Genomic DNA, 21,927 nt, shown 5'->3' with positions numbered 1-21,927 from the left:
TTGACTGAAATATTGGCATTTGTCATCTAAGGACTGACTTAGTTAACTTCCTGTTAACTAAAATTTGTGTTTTGATTGATTTGGTTTTAAGATGAAATACTTAAGTCTTTGTAGAATTTTCCATTGGGCTTGTTAGCAAAAGAAATAAACATTTGACCCATGCTCTGACTTCCAGACTCAGAACAGCTAGACTAGCACTTGTTTCAGGGAGCTGAGCAGTAACGTTGCTGAGTTACATGGAGGAAAAGGATTTACTCAACAGATTGTAATGCTCACATCTGTATACTTGCCTTGAAAACACTTGGGAGTTTTCTATGGGCTTCTAAGTAAGACACGACAGTTCTAACAGCATCTTTTTTTTTTTTTAAAGAAGTGTTCATGCTCTTTTGATTCAGGTACTTTTAGTGTTTACCAAAGAAGATAACCAGTGTAATGGATTCTGTAGGGCGTGTGAAAAAGCAGGGTTTATGTGTACAGTTACCAAGGAGGCTCAGACTGCCCTCGCCTGTTTCCTGGACAAACACCATGACATCATCATCATAGACCACAGAAATTCCCGACATCTGGATGCTGAGGCACTGTGCAGGTGAGCCTGAGAAGTGGGCCTCAAGAGTCCTGTGACATTTGTGACAATAAATGCAGTTCTGAAATACATTCAGTTAAATTCACTGTCTTTTAAGTTGCCTTCCATGCATGTAAAATGAACAAGATGTTAAGACCACATTATTGGGCTTCCCTGGTGGCTGATACGGTAAGAATCCATCTGCAATGCGGGAGACCTGTGTTTGATTCCTGGGGTGGGAAGAGCCCCTGGAGAAGGAAATGGCAACCCACTCCAGTATTCTTGCCTGGGAAATCCCATGGTCAGAGAAGCCTGGTGGGCTACAGTCCATGGGGTCACAAACAATCGGACATGACTGAAGCAGCTAATACTTTCACTTTAGAATATTATTACTTCTAGGAGTGATCTTTATCTCTTTTGTTTCATTTTGCTTTGCTTAAAGCAGTAAGAAAAGATGAATGTGAACTGTTAAGGGTTAAGATGAAATCCCATATGTCATTAACCACAACTGTCACCTGCATGGGACTGCAACAAGAGTTAATTGTCATTTTCTAGATGTTTTTAAAGTTACAACACATTTGAAAATTGTCTTCTCATCTTAGGCAAATGTGCTTTGTTTTTAATACTTGCAGAAAATCAATATCATGAGAGAATTTGTGTAGCAGACATAAATCTAGGAAAGGTGCTTTCTCAAGAAAAGTCATTTGTTGCTGATGGAAGCAAAGCAAAAGTGAAATATCAGTTTTATTTAAAAGGAAGCTTTACTTGGGGGAAGACAGATCATAATTTGAATATAATGTAAAATTTTGTAATGTGTTAATTTTCCAGTTCCAGTTTAGTTGCTCAGTTGTGTCCAACTCTTTGCGACCCCATGAACTGCAGCACGCCAGGCCTCCCCGTCCATTACCAACTCCCGGAGCCTACCCAAACTCATGTCCCTTGAGTCAGTGATGCCATCCAACCATCTCATCCTCTGTCGTCCCCTTCTCCTCCTGCCCTCAATCTTTCCCAGCATCAGGTCTTTTCAAATGAGTCAGCTCTTTGCATCAGGTGGCCAAAGTATTGCAGTTTCAGCTTCAACATCAGTCCTTCCAATGAACACCCAGGACTGATCTCCTTTAGGATGGACTGGTTAGATCTCCTTGCAGTCCAAGGGACTCTCAAGAGTCTTCACCAATACCACAGTTCAAAAGCATCAATTTTGTGGCGCTCAGCTCTCTTTATAGTCCAACTCTCACATCCATACATGACTACTGGAAAAACCATAGCCTTGACTAGACAGACCTTTATTGGCAAAGTAATGTCTCTGCTTTTTAATATGCTGTCTAGTTTGGTCATAACTTTCCTTCCAAGGAGTAAGCATCTTTTAATTTCATGGCTGCAGTCACCATCTGCAGTGATTTTGGAGACCCCCAAAATAAAGTCTGCCACTGTTTCCCCATCTACTTGCCATGTAGTGATGGGGCTGGGTGTTAATTTTAGGGATGTTTAAATCTTGGCTTTTAGGAGCTAGAAAAGTTTAAAAGCTAAATATTAATGTAATGGTTTAAAAACTGAGCTGACAAGAAATTGACATCCCATCAGAAGGCTGTTTACAGGTACATGGTGACTTCTGTGTACTTGAGAATTCAGCTGTCAGGTGGTCGGACAAGGTGGCTTTCGCCTTGGTGTGATCCACGTCTGTTAAAGCTTGCCCCCGGCCTAGGTCTCAGGCCTGCTGTGCTGCCTGTGTCCCTTTCCTGTTACTGTCAGGTTGACGATAGTTAGCCATTGTCCCTGGAGCCAGATCTGTCGGACGTGACATCTGGCAGTGCACCCGTGAGGGCTGCAAAGGTGTGGAGGGAGTCCTGTCCCTGGGGCCTAGCCTCTGGCCTTCAGGTCACTTTACATCTCTGAGGATGTGTTTTCTCAGCTGTAAATCTGGAACATTTGGTTCCAAGATCCTTTCTCTCTCTAACATTTGATGGATGGCATTCACAGGAAGGGAAGAAAATATCTCAGTTACGTGGTGCTTATAGTCTTGATGGACTGCTGTGAGGCAGGAGAGGTATCTGAAGAGGGCCAGAGAGCCCAGATAGAAGAGTTGAGAGGGGTGAGGCGCTGAGGAAAACCTGGCTTCCTTCATAGTCTTATCCAAGTCCAGACCTGGCCACAGATATGTGCAGAACAGTGACCTTCACACTCATAAACATGGCCTTGCTAGACCGTCCAGTGCTCTAAGGGAAAGATTAAATTGTGGTAGTTATGTTCTGCTTTTTTTTTTTTAACTTTTTATTTTATATGGGAGTCTAGCTGATTAACAGTATTGTGATAGTTTCAGGTGCATAGCAGAGCAACTCAACCACACGTATACATGTATCCATTCTCCCTGAAGCTCCCCTCCCGTCCAGGCTGCCACCTCACATTGAACAGAGTCCCTGTGCTGTACGGTAGGACCTCATTGGTTATCCACTTTATTTATTTATTTATTTTGGCTATCCACTTTAAATATATGCTATACTTTTTTTTTTTTTTTACTGTGTAATGCAAAAGTAGGAAGTCAAGAAACACCTGGAGTAACTGGCAAATTTGGCCTTGGGGTACAGAATGAAGCGGGGCAAAGGCTAACAGAGTTTTGCCAAGAGAACGCACTGGTCATAGCAAACACCCTCTTCCAACAGCACAAGAGAAGACTCTACACATGGACATCACCAGATAGTCAACACCAAAATCAGAGAGACTACATTCTTTGCAGCTGAAGATGGAGAAGCTCTATAGGTCAGCAAAAACAAGACCAGGAGCTGACTGTGGCTCAGATCATGAACTCCTTATTGCCAAATTCAGACTGAAATGGAAGAAAGTAGGGAAAACCACTAGACCATTCAGGTATGACCTAAATCAAATCCCTTATGATTATACAGTGAAAGTGACAAATAGATTCAAGGGATTAGATCTGATAGACAGAGTGCCTGATGAACTATGGATGGAGGTTCATGACACTGTACAGGAGACAGGGATCAAGACCATCCCCAAGAAAAAGAATTGCAAAAAAGCAAAATCGTTGTCTGAGGAGGCCTTACAAATAGCTGTGAAAAGAAGAGAAGCAAAAAGGAAAGATATAACCCATCTGAATGCAGTTCCAAAGAAGAGCAAGGAGAGATAAGAAAGCCTTCTTCAGTGATCAGTGGAAAGAAATAGAGGAAAACAATAGAATGGGAAAGACTAGAGCTCTCTTCAAGAAAATTAGAGATGCCAAGGGAACATTTCATGCAAAGATGGCACAATAAAGGACAGAAATGGTATGGACCTAACAGAAGCAGAATATATTAAGAAGAGGTGGCAAGAATACACAGAACTATATAAAAAAGGTTTTCATGACCAGATAATCACAATGGTATGATCGTTCACCTAGAGCCAGCCAGTACTCTTGCCTGGAAAATCCCATGGACGGAGAAGCCTGGTAGGCTACAGTCCATGGGGTCGCTAAGAGTCGGACACGACTGAGCGACTTCACTTTCACTTTTCCCTTTCATGCACTGGAGAAGGAAATGGCAACCCACTCCAGTATTCTTGCCTGGAGAATCCCAGGGACGGCGGAGCCTGGTGGGCTGCCGTCTATGGGGTCGCACAGAGTCGGACACGATTGAAGTGACTTAGCAGCAGCAGCAGCAGCAGCAGAGCCAGACATCCTAGAATGCGAAGTCAAGGAGGCCTTAGGAAGCATCACTACAAACAAAGCTAACGGAGGTGATGGAATTCCAGTTTAGCTCTTTCAAATCCTGAAAGATGATGCTGTGAAAGTGCTGCGCTCAATATGCCAGCAAATTTGGAAAACTCAGCAATGGCCACAGGACTGGAAAAGGTCAGTTTTCATTCCAATCCCAAACAAAGGCAATGCCAAAGAATGCTCAAACTACCACACAATTGCACTCATCTCACACGCTAGTAATGCTCAAAATTCTCCAAGCCAGGCTTCAACAGTACATGAACCGTGAACTTCCAGATGTTCAAGCTGGATTTAGATAAGGCAGAGGAACCAAAGATCAAATTGCCAACATCCATTAGATTATCGAAAAAGCAAGAGAGTTCCAGAAAAACACCTGTTTCTACTTTATTGACTATGCCAAAGCCTTTGACTGGATCACAACAAACTGCAAAATTCTGAAACAGATGGGAATACCAGACCACCTGACCTGCCTCCTGAGAAACCTGTATGCAGGTCAGGAAGCAACAGTTAGAACTGGACATGGAACAACAGACTGATTCCAAATAGGAAAAGGAGTACGTCAAGGCTGTATATTGTCACCCTGCTTATTTAACTTCTATGCAGAGTACGTCATGAGAAACGCTGGGCTGGATGAAGCACAAGCTGGAATAAAGATTGCCAGGAGAAATATCAGTAACCTCAGATATGCAGATGATACCACCCTTAGGGCAGAAAGTGATGAACTAAAGAGCCTCTTGATGAAAGTGAAAGAGGAGAGTGAAAATGTTGGATTAAAACTCAACATGCAGAAAACTAAGATCATGGTCTCTGGTCCCATCACTTCATGGTAAATAAATGGGGAAACAGTGACACACTTTATCTTGGGGGGCTCCAAAATCACTGCAGATGGTGACTGCAGCCATAAAATTAAAAAACGCTTGCTTCTGGGAAGAAAAGTTATAACCGATTTGATAACATATTAAAAAGTAGAAACATTACTTTGCCAACAAAGGTCCATCTAGTCAAGGCTTTGGTTTATCCAGTAGTCATGTATGGATGTGAGAGTTGGACTATAAAGAGAGCTGAGCACCGAAAAATTGATGCTTTTGAACTGTGGTGTTGGAGAAGACTCTTGAGAGTCCCTTGGACTGCAAGGAGATCCAACCAGTCCATCCCAAAGGAAATCAGTCCTGAATATTCATTGGAAGGACTGATGTTGAATCTGAAACTCCAATACTTTGGCCACCTGATGCGAAGAGCTGACTCAGTTGAAAAGACCCTGATGCTGGGAAAGATTGAAGACAGGAGGAGAAGGGGATGACAGAGGATGAGATGGTTGGATGGCATCACCGACTCAATGGACATGAGTTTGAGTAAACTCCGGGAGTTGGTGATGGACAGGGAGGCCTGGCATGCTGCAGTCCATGGGGTCACAAAGAGTCGGACACGACTGAGCGACTGAACTGAACTGAAAAATACATATAAGGCTTCCCTGGTAAAGAATCTGCCTGCCAGTGGAGGAGACACAGGTTCCAAATCCCTGGGAGTCAGTAATATCACCTGGCGGAGATGACAACCCACTTCAGTTTCTTGCCTGGGAAATCCCATGGACAGAGTAGCCTAGTGGGCTACAGTCCATGGGGTCACAAAAGAGTCGGACACAACTTGGCGAATAAACAACAACAAATACATACAACGTGCAATTTTGCTCCACTTTTTGAGGTGGGAAAATGTCCTAATTTTACACATTTTGCAAATGGAATCTTCCTGACCCAAGGATCAAACCCAGGTCTCTCACTTTGCAGGCAGATTCTTTACCATCTGAGCCACCAGGGAAGCCCTCTAAACAGAGTAACTTATTCAGCAAATTTTTATTGTTATGTAAATGTACGGTTTTACAGTTTGAAAATAGAGAATGTGACTTGGGTTGCTTCCTGTGTGGTTTTAGAGAAGTACAGACTGTCATGTGTGCATGTCCTCTCCAAGTCCCCACCATCCTCTGTCCAGCCTCTCCTAGGGGTTAGGGGTCCCAAGGGGCAGTCCTGAGTTTCAGAAGTTCTCCTCCATGTTGAGTCCAGCTTTGTCCATATTTGGCCCAAGGGTCACTAGAACAGTTCTAATCCCTTTCCCCCACTTTCCAACATTTGAAGTCAGGAATGGTCTTTTTGGGGTGGACACATCCTCACTGCTGTCACAAAGTGTGGTCTCATATTCCAGCCCCGAGAAGAGGGTCTCAATACCTTCCTCCAATCCGGAGCTCTTGTCAGCCTGGCTCCAGAACTGAAAAGCCCACAGGTTTGGGAGGACGAGTGTGGAGCAAGCAGAGCAGTGTTCCCCCCTGTGTTGGCTGGAGAGCTGACCACTACACACACACCCCAGTCACGTTCCCTTCCTGATGGCTGTGTCACAGCCCTGTCGAGAAGCTGGAATCTCTCTCGCTAGCTGTTTTCTACCACATCATATTTGTCTTGTTGGCTGAGGATTTGCAGAGGGGAGGGACCCTTGTGCCATTTGTAAGGAGTTTTCTAGAGGCAAGAGTGGGCCTTGATTTATCTTGCTGGTCAGTTTCATCTCCATTCTGGCCCTTACCTGGTTTATGTCCCTTGAGATCATCCCTTTAAGGGGGCCTGCCCACTTTGGATTGTCTCTTCAAGGACTCCCTCCAGGATCTCCCTCCTGAACTTGCTCTCCACTTACACATCTCCTGAAACCTTAGCCCTGGCGGAGCTCTGTTTGTCCCTTCATCTTCCTTTTGGGACACCTGATCAACACCCCTGAGTAGGGTTTTTCGTCAGTTGCTGACTTCTCTCAGCAGTCGTGGCTGCCACCTGGAGAGTGAAGTAGGAGATGGACAGGGCCGAGGCTAGCCAGCCAGCTGAGGCCAGGGCCCCTTCCCAACTTCTCATGGCGACAAGAGCTGACCACGGCCAGTAGCAAACCAAGATAAGATGACAGATGTGTCAGAAGTCGGGAGACGGAGAAGGACCGGTTCCCTGCCAAGTGTCTTGTGCTGTGGGGACTAGTACAGGAGCCTGTTCCGGGAATGTCCTCTGCAGCTGAAATCCCAGGCCCTAGAGGAAGGAAGAGGGAAGAAGCTAGCTTCACTCCAACTGCGTACCTCTGAGCCTGCTGCTGGAGCCACACCGACTAGAGCCGAGCACCACCACTTCTGTGACTCACTTTCTACGTCCACTGGAAACACAGGACAGGGAGCAGAGGGAGGCAGACAAAGATATGGTTTCTCTTGCCGTGTTTAAGAAGGGTGGAGACATGAGGAGCCTGGCATCAGTCCTTCACCTATTGCAGTATCAGAACAGCAAACTGCATTAATTCTCAGTTTAGAGAAGAAGAGAGAGAGCAGGCCAGGAGGCCCCTCTGCGTAGCAGACCCGTGCATACCTGCTGGCGGCGTGCTCTGAGTGTGAACTTGCTCCTGTTGACTGCTCTGCAGGCCCAGACCTAAGAGAAGGATGGCTGCTAACGCCCAGGGAGACTCCTCTGACCCTCCCTGCTACAGACATGCTGCTTGGTTGATGATGCTCCAGTTCAAGAACAAAGATGGGGCCCTGTAAAAAGCTGCCAAGTAATGGAAGGGGAAAGAACAGCCTTAAAGACTAAGAAAATTATTTTCTGTAAGCAACTGAAGGGTGGTCCAGTGGCTAAGACTTTGTGCTCCTAATGCAGGGGGCCCGGGTTCCATCCCTGGTCAGGGTGCTAGATCCCACATGCTGCAACTAAGAGTTTTCAGGCAACAACTAGAGATCTGGCATGCCACAACTGAGACCTAGCACAGCCAAATAAATAAATATATATTTTTAGAAGCTGCTACAAAACCTCCCCGAAGAACCTTGTGGAAGACATATACTTAGTGTCCTCAGAAGAAATGAAGAAATACTCCTCTGTGCAACAGGAGCAGGACACCGTAATGAAAGGGGAGATTTTTATAAAAGGAGATGGGGGAAATAAAGCACCACACAGCAACCCCACATACATGAACAGAATGTTCTGTGTTGAGTGTAGAAGCGAGACTGCACTCCAAGAGTGCTGGATGCTTTCATAACCATCTCTGGATTTACCATGGTCTGAAGATCATCCTTTATTTACTACTGTAAATTCCATTCTTGTCCATGTGAACATCATTCCCCATGGCAGAGGGAACAGTGTCAAAGTACACATGATGGAGTTGTGCTTTTGTAAAATTTAACTTATAGAAGGGCTTTGCTAAATAAACAAATGGGACCTAATTAAAATTAAAAGCTTTTGCACAACAAAGGAAACTATAAGCAAGGTGAAAAGACAGCCTTCGGAATGGGAGAAAATAATAGCAAACGAAACAATGGACAAACAATTAATCTCAAAAATATACAAGCAACTCCTGCAGCTCAATTCCAGAAAAATAAACGACCCAGTCAAAAAGTGGGCCAAAGAACTACACAGACACTTCTCCAAAGAAGACATATACAGATGGCTAACAAACACATGAAAAGATGCTCAACATCACTCATTATCAGAGAAATGCAAATCAAAACCACAATGAGGTACCATTTCACGCCCGTCAGAATGGCTGCTATCCAAAAGACTACAAGCAATAAATGCTGGAGAGGGTATGGAGAAAAGGGAACGCTCTTACACTGTTGGTGGGAATCCAAAGTGGTACAGCTACTATGGAGAACCGTGTGGAGATTCCTCAAAGAACTGAAAATAGAACTGCCATATGACCCAGCAATCCCACTGCTGGGCATACACACTGAGGAAACCAGACTTGAAAGAGACACGTGTACCCCAATGTTCATCGCAGTACTGTTTATAATAGCCAGGACATGGAAGCAGCCTAGATGCCCATCAGCAGATGAATGGATAAGGAAGCTGTGGTACATATACACAATGGAATATTACTCAGCCATTAAAAAGAATACATTCAAATCAGTTCTAATGAGGTGGATGAAACTGGAGCCTATTATACAGAGTGAAGTAAGCCAGACAGAAAAACACCAATACAGTATACTAACACATATATATGGTATTTAGTCAGTCAGTAAAGATAACCCTGTATGCGAGACATCAAAAGAGACACAGATAAATAGAACAGTATTATGGACTCTATGGGAGAGGGCGAGTGCAGGATGATATGGGAGAATGGCATGGAAGCATGTAAATTATCATATGTGAAACGAATCGCCAGTCCAGGTTCAATGCATGGTACAGGGTGCTCGGGGCTGGTGCACTGGGATGACCCGAAGGGATGGGATGGGGAGGGAGGTGGAAGGGGGGTTCTGGAAGGGGAAAACATGTACAGCCATGGTGGATTCATGTCAATTTATGGCAAAACAAATACAATATTGTAAAGTTAAAAAAACAGAAAATAAACTAATTAAAAAAAAAAAGACGTGGTAAAAAAAAATAGGGCTTTGCTGTGTTCTTACTGTAAGCCTCCAGCTTGTGGCCTTTCTCTAGTTTCGTGTCAAGACCATCATCAAAATTATTTGTAGTTTCCTGGTGCATCTAGACACTGGTAGTTGCCCACCCCACTCCCACCCCTCCATACCCATTTCTACTCTTTTCTTTTCTTCTTTTGGCTGTCCAATGGGGCATGTGAGATCTTAGTTCCCTGACCAGGGATTGAACCCATTCCCCTGCTGTGAAAGTGCAGAGTCTTAATCACTGGACCACCAGTGAAGTCCCTACTCTTTTCTTAATAGTAGAATTTCTAATGTTTCAGTGGGAAGACAACCACCTAGAACATACACTGCACCCCCTAGCTTTTCTTGCTGCTGGTCAGTGGGCATGTCACGTGCATTTTCTGAAAAGTGTCCGTGAAGGGAGAAGGCATGCCCTTCTTCCTGTTCTCTAGATTATGGCTAGAGCTCGGCATCTGTCTTGGATTAAGGGAAGAAACCAAGACAGGAGAAGCCAGGTTCCTGATGTTGCAAAGTGCCATAGCAGCTTGGATTCCCTGCCTCTGCACACCTTTCATGTGGGAGCTGAGTCTTGTTGAAGCCACTCTCTCTAGAGTTTTCTGTTGTGCACAGCCAAGTCAGACACAAGTGTCACACCAGGGAGCCTGGTTCTGGGCGCTTCCCAGTGTGCTTGCGCAGCCTTCAGAATGTCATGCTGTGGACTCACGCCTCATCGTTTCTCCTGACTTCTTGAAGTCTTCCTTCCTAACATCTAGGGGTACATCTTGATGGCGCCATGTCATTTCTTTCTTGGTTTTCATGAATTCTAAGGTAAAGAGTCTTAGTTTTCAATCTGGTTCCTGACATTTCTATTTCCTGGCCAGTTCTTCTTTCTTTTGGACCAGAAAAAGCCTAGAATACACTCCTACCTTTTTTTTTAAATTTATTTTTTAATTGAAAGATAATTGTCTTACAGAATTTTGTTGTTTTCTGTCAAACATCAGCATGAGTCAGCCATAAGTATACATATGTCCCTTCCCTCTTGAGCCTCCCTCCCATCTCCCTCTCCATCCCACTGCTCTAGGTTGATACAGAGCCCCTGTTTGAGTTCTCTGAGACATACAGCAAATTCTCATTGGATATCTATTTTACATATGGTAATATAGGTTTTCATGTTACTCTCTCCATACATCTCATCCTCTCCTCCCCTCTCCCCGTATTCATAAGTCTGTTCTCTGTTTCTCCACTGCTGCCTTGCAAATAAATTCATCAGTACCATCTTTCTAGATTGCATATATATGCGTTAGTATACAATATTTCTCTTTCTCTTTCTGACTTACTTCACTCTGTATATTAGGCTCTAGGTTCATCCACCTGATTAGAATTGACTCAAATGTGTTCCTTTTTATGGCTGAGTAATATTCCATATTCCATTGTATATATGTTCTACGACTTCTTTATCCATTCATCTGTCGATGGATATCTAGGTTGCTTCCATGTTCTAGCTATTGGAAATAGTGCTGCAGTGAACATTGGGGTACGTGTGTCTTTTTCGATTTTGGTTTCCTCAGGGTATATGCCTAGGAGTGGGAGTGCTGGGTCATATGGTGGTTTTATCCTCAGTTTTCTAAGGAATATCCATACTGTCTTACATAGTGGCTGTATCCATTTATATTCCCACCAACAGTGCAAGAGGTTTCCCTTTTCTCCACACCCTCTCCAGCATTTATTGTTTGTAGACTTTTTGATGATGACGATTCTGACCAGTTTGAGGTGAAACCTCATTGTAGTTTTGATGTGCATCTCTCTGATAATGAGCGATGCTGAGCATCGTTTCATGTGTTTGTTAGCCATCTGTATGTCTTCTTTGGAGAAGTGTCTGTTTAGGTCTTTTTCCCACTTTTTGATTGTTTTTTTTTTTTTCTTTCTGATACTGAGTTGTATGAGCTGCTTGTATATTGTGGAAATTAATCCTTTATCAATTATTTCATTTGCTATTATTTTCTCCCATTCTGAGGGCTGTCTTTTCACTTTGTTTATCATTTCCTTTTCTGTGCAAAGGCTTTTAAGTTTAACTAGGTCCCACTTGTTTTGTTTTTATTTCCATTACTCCAGGAGCTGGGGTAAAGAATCTACCTGCAATGCAGGAGACCTGGGTTTGATCCCTGGTTTGGGAAGATACCCTGGAGAAGGATAGGCTACACACACTCCAGTATTCTTGGGCTTCCCTTGTGGCTCAGCTGGTAAAGAATCTGCCTGCAATGCAGGAGACCTGGGTTTAATCCTTGGTTTGGGAAGATACTCTGGAGAAGGGAAAGGCTACCCACTCCAGTATTCTGGCCTGGAGACTTCCATGAACTGTATAGTCCATGGAGTTGCAAAGAGTCGGACATGACTGAGCGACTTTCACTCTTTCAGGAGGTGGGTCATAGAGGATCTTGCTTTGATTTATGTCATCGAGTGTTCTGCCTATGTTTTCCTCTATGAGTTTTTTTTTTTTTTTTTTTTTTTTTATAAATTTATTTATTTTACTTGGGGGCTAATTACTTTACAATATTGTAATAGTTTTTGCCATACATTGACAAGAATCAGCCATGGGTTTACATGTGTTCCCCTTCCCGAACCCCCCACCCCCCTCCCTCCCCCTCCCATCCCTCTGGATCATCCCACTGCCCCGGCCCCGAGCCCTTGTCACATGCATCGAACATGGAATGGTGCTCTGTTTCACATATGACAATACACATGTCTCAATGCCATTCTCCCAGAACGTCCCACCCTCACCTTCTCCCTCAGAGTCCATAAAATTGTTCCATGCATCTGTGTCTCTCATTCTGTCCCGCATATAGGGTTATCGTTACCATCTTTCAGATTCCATATATATGCATTAGTATACTGTATTGTTGTTTTTCTTTCTGGCTTACTTCACTCTGTATAATGGGCTCCAGTTTCATCCATCTCAGTAGAACCGGTTCAAATGTATTTTTTTTAATGGCTGAGTAATATTCCATTGTGTATATGTACCACAGCTTCCTTATCCATTCATCTGCTGATGGACATCTAGGTTGCTTCCATGTCCTGGCTATTGTAAACAGTGCTGCGATGAACATTGGGGTACACGCGTCTCTTTCAATTCTGGTTTCCTCGGTGTATATGCCCAGCAGTGGGATTGCTGGGTCATATGGCAGTTCTATTCCCAGTTTTTTAAGGAATCTCCACACTGTTCTCCATAGTGGCTGTACTAGTTTGCATTCCCACCAACAGTGTAAGAGGGTTCCCTTTTCTCCACACCCTCTCCAGCATTTATTGCTTGTAGACTTTTGGATAGCAGCCATTCTGACTGGTGTGAAATGATACCTCATTGTGGTTTTGATTTGCATTTCTCTAATAATGAGTGATGTTGAGCATCTTTTCATGTGTTTGTTAGCCATCTGTATGTCTTCTTTGGAGAAATGTCTGTTTAGTTCTTTGGCCCATTTTTTGATTGGGTCATTTATTTTTCGGGAATTCAGCTGCAGAAGTTGCTTGTATATTTTTGAGATTAATTGTTTGTCTGTTGCTTCATTTGCTATTATCTTCTCCCATTCTGAAGGCTGTCTTTTCACCTTGTTTATAGTTTCCTTTGTTGTGCAAAAGCTTTTAATTTTAATTAGGTCCCATTTGTTTATTTTTGCTTTTATTTCCAATATTCTGGGAGGTGGGTCATGGAGGATCCTGCTGTGATTTATGTCGGAGAGTGTTTTGCCTATGTTTTCCTCTAGGAGTTTTATTGTTTCTGGTCTTACGTTTAGATCTTTAATCCATTTTGAGTTTATTTTTGTGTACGGTGTTAGGAAGTGTTCTAGTTTCATTCTTTTACAAGTGGTTGACCAGTTTTCCCAGCACCACTTGTTAAAGAGGTTGTCTTTTCTCCATTGTATATTCTTGCCTCCTTTGTCGAAGATAAGGTGTCCATATGTGCGTGGGTTTATCTCTGGGCTTTCTATTTTGTTCCATTGATCTATATTTCTATCTTTGTGCCAGTACCATACTGTCTTGATGACTGTGGCTTTGTAGTAGAGTCTGAAGTCAGGCAGGTTGATTCCTGCAGTTCCATTCTTCTTCCTCAAGATTGCTTTGGCTATTCGAGGTTTCTTATATTTCCATACAAATTGTGAGATGATTTGTTCTAGTTCTGTGAAAAATACCATTGGTAGCTTGATAGGGATTGCATTGAATCTGTAGATTGCTTTGGGTAGAATACTCATTTTCACTATATTAATTCTTCCAATCCATGAACACGGTATATTTCTCCATCTGTTTGTGTCCTCTTTGATTTCTTTCATCAGTGTTTTATAGTTTTCTATATATAAGTCTTTTGTTTCTTTAGGTAGATATATTCCTAAGTATTTTATTCTTTTTGATGCAATGGTGAATGGTATTGTTTCCTTAATTTCTCTTTCTGTTTTCTCATTATTGGAGTATAGGAATGCAAGGGATTTCTGTGTGTTAATTTTATATCCTGCAACTTTACTATATTCATTGATCAACTCTAGTAATTTTCTAGTAGAGTCTTTAGGGTTTTCTATGTAGAGGATCATGTCATCTGCAAACAGTGAGAGTTTTACTTCTTCTTTTCCTATCTGTATTCCTTTTATTTCTTTTTCAGCTCTGATTGCTGTGGCCAAAACTTCCAAAACTATGTTGAATAGTAGTGGTGAAAGTGGGCATCCTTGCCTTGTTCCTGACTTTAGGGGAAATGCTTTCAATTTTTCACCATTGAGGATAATGTTTGCTGTGGGTTTGTCATATATAGCTTTTATTATGTTGAGATATGTTCCTTCTATTCCTGCTTTCTGGAGGGTTTTAATCATAAATGGATGCTGAATTTTGTCAAAGGCTTTTTCTGCATCTATTGAGATAACCATATGGTTTTTTTCTTTCAATTTGTTAATGTGGTGTATTACATTGATTGATTTGCGGATGTTAAAAAAACCTTGCATTCCTGGGATAAAGCCCACTTGGTCATGATGTATGATCCTTTTAATATGATGTTGGATTCTGTTTGCTAGAATTTTATTAAGGATTTTTGCATCTATGTTCATCAGTGATATTGGCCTGTAGTTTTCCTTTTTTGTGACATCTTTGTCTAGTTTTGGAATTAGGGTGATGGTGGCCTCATAGAATGAGTTTGGAAGTTTACCATCTTCTGCAATTTTCTGGAAGAGTTTGAGCAGGATAGGTGTTAGCTCTTCTCTAAATTTTTGGTAGAATTCCGCTGTGAAGCCGTCTGGTCCTGGGCTTTTGTTTGCTGGAAGATTTCTGATTACACTTTCGATTTCCGTGCTTGTGATGGGTCTGTTAAGATCTTCTATTTCTTCCTGGTTCAGTTTTGGAAAGTTATACTTTTCTAAGAATTTGTCCATTTCTTCCAAGTTGTCCATCCTCTATGAGTTTTATAGTTTCTTACATTTAGGTCTTTAATTTGTTTTGAGTTTATCTTTGTGTATGGTGTTAGAAAGTGTTCTAATTTCATTCTTTTACATGTAGCTGTCCAGTTTTCCCAGCACCACTTATTGAAGACGCTATCTTTGCTCCATTGTATATTCTTGCCTTTTTTGTCAAAAATAAGGTACCTCTAGGTGTGTGGGTTTATTTCTGGGTTTTCTATCTTGTTCCGTTGGTCTATATTTCTGTCTTGTGCCAGTACCATACTGTCTTGATGACTGTAGCTTTGTAGTATAATCTGAAATCAGGAAGGTTGATTCCTCCAGCTCCATTGTTCTTTCTCAGGATTGGTTTGGCTATTCAGGGTCTTTTGTGTTTCCAGGTGAATTGTGAAATTTTTTGTTCTAGTTCTGTGAAAAATGAAATTGGTAATTGGATAGGGATTACATTGAATCTGTAGATTGCATTTGGTAGTATAGTCATTTTCACAATATTGATTCTTCCTACCCAGGAACATGGAGTATCTCTCCATCTGTTTATGTCATCTTTGATTTCTTTCATTAGTGTCTTATAATTTTCTGTATACAGTTCTTTTGTTTCCTTAGGTAGGTTTATTCCTAGATATTTTATTCTTTTTGCTGCATTGGTGAATGGGATTGATACCTTAATTTCTCTCTCTGATTTTTCATTGTTAGTATATAAGAATGCAAGTGATTTCTGTGTATTGATTTTGTATTCTGCAACTTTGCTATATTCACTGATTAGCTCTAGTAGTTTTCTGATAGTATCTTCAGGGTTTTCTATGTATAATATCATGTCATCTGCAAACAGTGAGAGGTTTACTTCTTCTTTTCCAATCTAGATTCCTTTTATTTCTTTTTCTTCTCTGATTGCTGTAGCTAGGACTTCCAAAACTATGTTGAATAATAGTGGTGAGAGTGGACACCACCCCTGCCTTTTCATACAGTGTTAGGCCTCTTTTGGAGGGATGGGCTTGTCTCTGGGAAACTTGGTCTTTCCTTCCACTTTGTCCTCAGCCCCATGTCCCTTATCCCTGTGTCCCGAACTGCTTACTGAGGTCATCTGTGTGGTTGCCTACCTGCTCTGTTACCACTCAGATCTCTGTTTCTCCTGTAAAAAGACATGAGCTGATTTGAGGTGGCTGGTGGCATACTTCAAAGTTGCCACTTCTCCCTCTCAATCTTCATGATACATTATAGAAATATAAACAGATAAACAACTAGAAATGTCCTAAGAAGCCACGGAACTCCTATTTGCGAGTCCATGTCTTTCATTCCCTGTTTAAGGTTAGTGCCGGGGTGAGTATCAGCCAGCAGGTTTGAAAAGTGGCTGGGGTCCATCTGTGTGAGTATCTGCCATACCAGTTATGCTTCTGAGTTCACACAGCCCTTCCCATGGCTCCTGCTCCAGGAAGGTAAGCTCGGCTGTGTTCCAGGCAGGCAACCACGGTGGGACTGGAGCCTGGTCAGCAGGCCCTGCAGTGACCTCCCTGATAGAGCCATGCAAGGAGTGCCCTTTAAGTTGGTTCCCTCTGGAGATGCTAGGCAGAAATGGAAGCTATAGGACTAGAGTGGACACTGGGAAAAGCAAAAGTGTTGACAGAGAGAGTGTGTGTTATGAGGCGTGTGGCCCATGAGAGAGACTGGCTGTTCCCCGGAGATGGAGAAGCATCTCCATCCCTGAGCAGCTTCCCAACCCCAGAGTTACTCTGCATATACTATTGGACTCTTAAGCCTTTCTCTGCCTGAGCTCCATGAGAAAACTTAGCCTCAGTACCCTGAGGCAGGGGTAGGCACAGGGGAGCACAGGCAGGCCTGTTCATTTATGTATTATGTATTATGCCTGCTCTCATGCTTCAGGGGCAGGATTGAGTACTTGTGACAGAGTCCATATGACATGAAAAGCCTAAAATACTTACTGTCTGGCCCTCTGCAGAAAAATTTTGCCCAAACTGAGACATCCTTTGCATATGATGACTTGACTTTTCCCTTACACATCTGAAATGGTTATGTTATATGTCATCCTCGGGACAGTAGAGAAATAGTCATGCCAATCATTTTCTGTATTCTGTGATTCAGAAGTGACACAAGTGATTCTTGAACCAGCAGAACTGAAGTCAGGCAGTGAGTCTTGGCTCTCATCTGTCCCACTGTGGACACATCCTCCAGGGGCCAGCTTGCTTCTGTCTTGACAGGGGGAGTCCAAATCCAGCCCTCTGCATACCCCTCCTTTTGCAGTCACCTTCTTATGTGCGTCTCTTCCTTCCAGGACAAGGGCCAAGTTCCTCCCCCTTTCTGTGGCCTGGCTCTGCTTCTCCAGAGAGTCCTGCTCTTGCCTGCAGTGTAGGGTGGGTCAAAGCCATTGCACATCTCAGTGGGCAGTTTATATTGCTTCTACTCTTCTCTGTCATGTTTATCTCTGCCCTCTCTCATCTCTTGGCTGAATTTTCATTCCCTGTGGCTTCCTTGGGAGCTGCTTCTCCAGAAGGGTTAAATTCAGTCCCTTTGGCAGCCTCGTTGTTGTTTAGTTGTTAAGTCGTGTCCGACTCTTTGGAACCCCGTGGACTGCAGCACAGTCTTCCCCATGGACCCCATGAACAGCCAGGCTTTCCTGTCCTTCACTGTCTCCCAGAGTTTACTCAAACTCATGTCCATTGTGTCAGTGATGCCTTGCAACCACCTCATCCTCTGTCACCCTCTTCTGCCCTCAATCTTTCCCAGCATCAAGGTCCTTACCAGTGAGTTGGCTGTTCGCATCAGGTGGCCAAAGCATTGGAACTTCAGCTTCATCATCAGTCCTTCCAGTGAATATTCAGAGTTGATTTCCTTCAGGAGTGACTGGTTTGATCTCCATGCCATCCAAGGGTGGCCTCATACTCCTTGGGTAACTTCAGTAGAGCAGTGTCTTCTACTTTTCTCTGTCAGTCTTCTGTTCTTAATATTTCCTGTGAGGTTTGAGTCTCCTCTTTCTGATGGATAAGAATATTTTGCATTTCTGAGTTTTAACTATTTATTGATACTGTTTCGCCTGCATCCTGCTCGGGAACCCTTCTCTGCACTGCTCAGAATGCAGTGGAGAGCTGACCCTCGGCTGCTTGACCCACACTGTAATGGTCGCCATCCACTGACTGTGATACAGGTAGACCTGTGTCTTGCTTTAATAGGAAGAGACAAGTGACCCTTCTCGTGTAAGGGAGATTCCCCAGGTAGGGAAAATTCTCCACCTGAAACAGCTCAGACCAGAACAAGAACAAATAGAAGGCATGTCATCAGAGCTCGCTGCTGTCTTCATGCTCCATAATTACGAGGGTCACCACAGGCCACTGGTCAGCAGTTTGTCCCCTGAAGAAAGAAAGGTCAGGTTAGCTAAGAAGGTGACTCCAGAGTGTGGAGGAATCTTTCGCTCTCCCCCAACTTTAACTGTTGTACCAAAATTTAGGTTTACGTGTATTTAGTTTTTAAAGAATTGCTTTAAATTTATTTTAAAACCTTTTTTTAAAGGTCTATCAGATCATCAAAACTCTCAGAAAACACAGTTATTATTGGTGTAGTACGCAGGTAAGATATTTTTCTTTTTTTGGTGTTGAAATTCAGTTGTCAATGTAATGTGTGTTCTTAACAGAGGCCTGAAAAACAGCTTGTGGCCTGTGACAGGTATCACCCTTTCTAGCCTTTTCCTCTTTCTTATTTTCTTTCACTTTTGCAGTTAAATTCGTGGCTGGAGTTTGTTCTTTAACACTAGGTTTTGTGATTTTGGACTGTCTTTCACTTTAGAAAAGGGCCAACCAAGGGAGAATGCCATTCCTGAAGTATGAATGTTTTCTGGATATATTTCTTAGGGACTTCTAACTCCAAATATCTATGAGAATTTACATTATACATAATTGGGGGAAACCTTATATTTCATTTTAAAATAGGAGGTAAGAAAAGCATAAAGTTTAGTTTAAATCAAAATTAAATTTTTACATATCACATAGCTACGTGCTCACTCCTGTGTTCTGGCTCTTAGTGTAATCTCTGTATTTCAAGCATTAATATCTATTGCCAAAAAGCCAGTGTGAAACTGAAACAGAAAATTGTTTTAACTTTGTACATTTGATTTGTATGTTAATCTAATTCATCTAAAAGTATTCATTATATGCCAATGATAATATTATATATATTAGTAAATAAAGATGTGAGATGTAACTGATTAGGAAAAAACTGTCTCTAACCATTTACTTGTTCTTTTAAAGGGTGGATAGAGAAGAGTCATGTGTAATGTCCCTCATTGCTGCTGGCTTCACAAGGGTATGTACTCACGTCTTTGTTATGCAAGTATAATTAAGCGTGACAAATTATTTTATCTCAGATTTAGAGCCTGGCAATAGTTTTGAATTAATTTTTAAAAGAAAAATCGTCCTTGTGCTGTGTTACAGTTTGATTTAATTTTATAATCTGGTAATCTGATAATCCACAATACTTTGCTTTCTCAGTTGCCCAAAACTATGCCTGATAAATGCATCTAAACATTAAAAAAATCTCCTTTAATGGCTTACTCATTAGTTAAAAGTTGTACCATAGGATGTGTTGTCATAATGCTGACAGGCATACATGCAACTTTAAAGCCAATTCAAGGATTCTGGAAGTAGGACCTCCCCAACGTGGCTCCATTTCTTTCTACCCCTGACTCTAATCTCTTGGTTTCTCTTAAGCCCAAAAAGCTGATGAAGGCTTTGGTCAGCTAGTTGCTAGTAGCCTTGGGAATAATGGTGGAGAGAGCTCACATAAGGCTGATCATTGGGCAGACTTGTAGCCCAAATATCAAGGAGGTCATGGAGAAACCTCACCCCTTAATTCTGGCTGATAGCACTCCCAAGTATCTGGAAGAAGCAAATACGCATCCTCCCAGAGGGAGATTCCTTCTTCTTCAGCCTCAGAGAGTCTCTACAAATAATCATTCAAGGGCAGCAGGCAGCCCTCAGTCAGCATTAACCCGTCCACAAGGAAACATGGCATTCCAAGTGGGAACTAGCAGGGGAGAGAGGCAGCGGGAGCAGGCCCTCACAGTCCTCAGAAATTATAATTGTGAGATAAAATCGTGAAACGATTATGCTTATTATATGTAAAGAGACAGACACGACAAGCTTGGAAATATCTTCAAGGAATAGGAAGCTATAAAAAGTGATGTAGCAAATTTTAAACAGAACATAACTGAATTTTGACAAATGCACACATATTAACTGAAAATTTTAAAACTTAGTAGGTCAGAAGAAATTATCCAGCATGTGGCACAAAGATCCAAAAACAGAAAATAAGTTAGAGAAGTTTAGAAAAGTGGAGGATAGAGGGGATGGTTTAGCATCTGTATAATTGGAGGTCTGGAAGAATAGGAGAGAGAATGGGGCATTATATTTGAAGAGAATTTTCCAGAATGGATGGAAAACTATAATCCACAGATTCCAAAATTCAAAAGTAGAATAAATAAAAAGAGGACATATCATAGTGAAAAACAAACAAAATAAAGAGACAATAGTAAAATCAGCCAGAGGAAAAAAAATTAGAACAGCAGACTAACAGCTGGCTTCGTGGCAGCAGTAGGTTGAAGTTAGAAAACAGTGGAGTAGTGTTTTCAATGTGATAAAAGAAAATAACTGCCTTGCTATAGCGTTATACCTAGCATGTGCTCAGTTGCTCAGTCATATCTGACTGTTTGCGACCCCATGGCCTGTAGCCTGCCAGGCTCCTCTGTGCATGGGATTTCCTAGGTGAGAATAACTAGAATGGATTGTGTCTCCTGCATTGGCAGGCAAATTCTTTGCCACCGCGCCCCCTGGGATCCCTTACCTAGCATAAATACTTTGAAAAATGAAGGTGAAATCAAGACTTTCAGAAATATGAAAATTGAGGCAATTTGTAACTAGCAGATTCTCAAAGGACAATTCTGAAGGATATACTTAAAGCAGAAGCAAGATGAGTCCTAAGTCCCAAGTAGGAGGCCTGAAAGGCAAGAAAGAGTGAGGAGCAAGAAACTGTGAATGTGGGGTGAACACAAACACATTTGTTGTTGTTGTTCAGTTGCTCAGTCGTATCCAACTCTTCGTGACCCCATGGACTGCAGCACACCAGGCTTCCCTGTCCTTCACTATCTCCTGGAGTTTGCTCAAACTCATGTTCATTGAGTCGGTTATGCCATCCGACCACCTCATCCTCTGCCGCCTCCTTCTCTTTTTGCCGTCAATGTTTCCCAGCATCAGCGTCTTTTCCTACTGTGTAAAGCAGTGATAACAGTGTCTTATGTGATTAGAGATCACAGATGGTAAAGGACCATAACCTGAGAGTCCCACACCAACCAAGTGATTGTTCACCCTTCACGGCACAAGAGGTATTCCTCTGGGTATTATATTAATACATAAAACTCAGAGATGTATTTCCCTAGAAGCCCTGTCTGAAGAAAATAATTGAATAAGAACTTCAACCATTCAACAAATGAAGTAGAACAGAACTGGAAGATGAGGGAGAAAGTAGTGGAGAGAAGTGGTGTGTGTAGTGTAGAATATGTATCTTTATATGTAATTATATAACATCCAATAATACCTCAGTCTTTAAATTCTAGGGTTTCTAAGCACACCCTGCCCTAGGTGTCCTCAAAGTTTCAGGGGAGAAAGTGGAAGTAAACGCATTCCTGTGGCTCATCTAGCAGACAGGGAAGTGGGTGGGCAGTGAAAGTATTCTGAAGTTTTCTTCTTTGTGGGAAATGTGCAGACTAGAGCACTGCTCATGGGAAAGACTGTTCTGGAACTAATTGGTACCTTGTTTTCAAACAATAGTAAAGAAATCTATGTCTGCTTTTGAGATCAAT

The 21,927-nt window shown here is 42.3% G+C and overlaps 1 protein-coding gene and 1 long non-coding RNA gene across 9 annotated transcripts in view; both read left to right on the top strand.

Moving 5' to 3' along the window:
- The window catches only part of PDE8A (phosphodiesterase 8A), a 153,474-nt gene that overhangs the window by 79,357 nt on the left and 52,190 nt on the right, over positions 1 to 21,927 (top strand). For 7 of the 8 annotated variants that reach the window (XM_081546913.1, XM_081546917.1, XM_081546912.1 and 4 more), the window contains 3 exons: positions 396 to 586; positions 18,588 to 18,644; positions 19,322 to 19,376. In XM_081546913.1, coding sequence (XP_081403039.1) covers positions 396 to 586; positions 18,588 to 18,644; positions 19,322 to 19,376 — 303 coding nt within the window. The remainder of the gene's footprint in view (positions 1 to 395; positions 587 to 18,587; positions 18,645 to 19,321; positions 19,377 to 21,927) is intronic. The other variant, XM_081546911.1, reaches the window with a different exon arrangement.
- On the top strand, positions 10,076 to 18,586 carry LOC145528481 (uncharacterized). Its single transcript, XR_014070456.1, has 2 exons — positions 10,076 to 12,129; positions 15,073 to 18,586. It is a non-coding gene; the product is annotated as an uncharacterized LOC145528481 (long non-coding RNA).

Source organism: Giraffa tippelskirchi, chromosome 12 (assembly GCF_054371585.1).
Source record: "Giraffa tippelskirchi isolate mGirTip1 chromosome 12, T2T-mGirTip1v1.2.pri, whole genome shotgun sequence".
Taxonomy (NCBI): domain Eukaryota; kingdom Metazoa; phylum Chordata; class Mammalia; order Artiodactyla; family Giraffidae; genus Giraffa; species Giraffa tippelskirchi.
The sequence above is the reverse complement of the archived record's forward strand: the minus strand, read 5'-3'. Positions and strand labels throughout refer to the sequence as shown.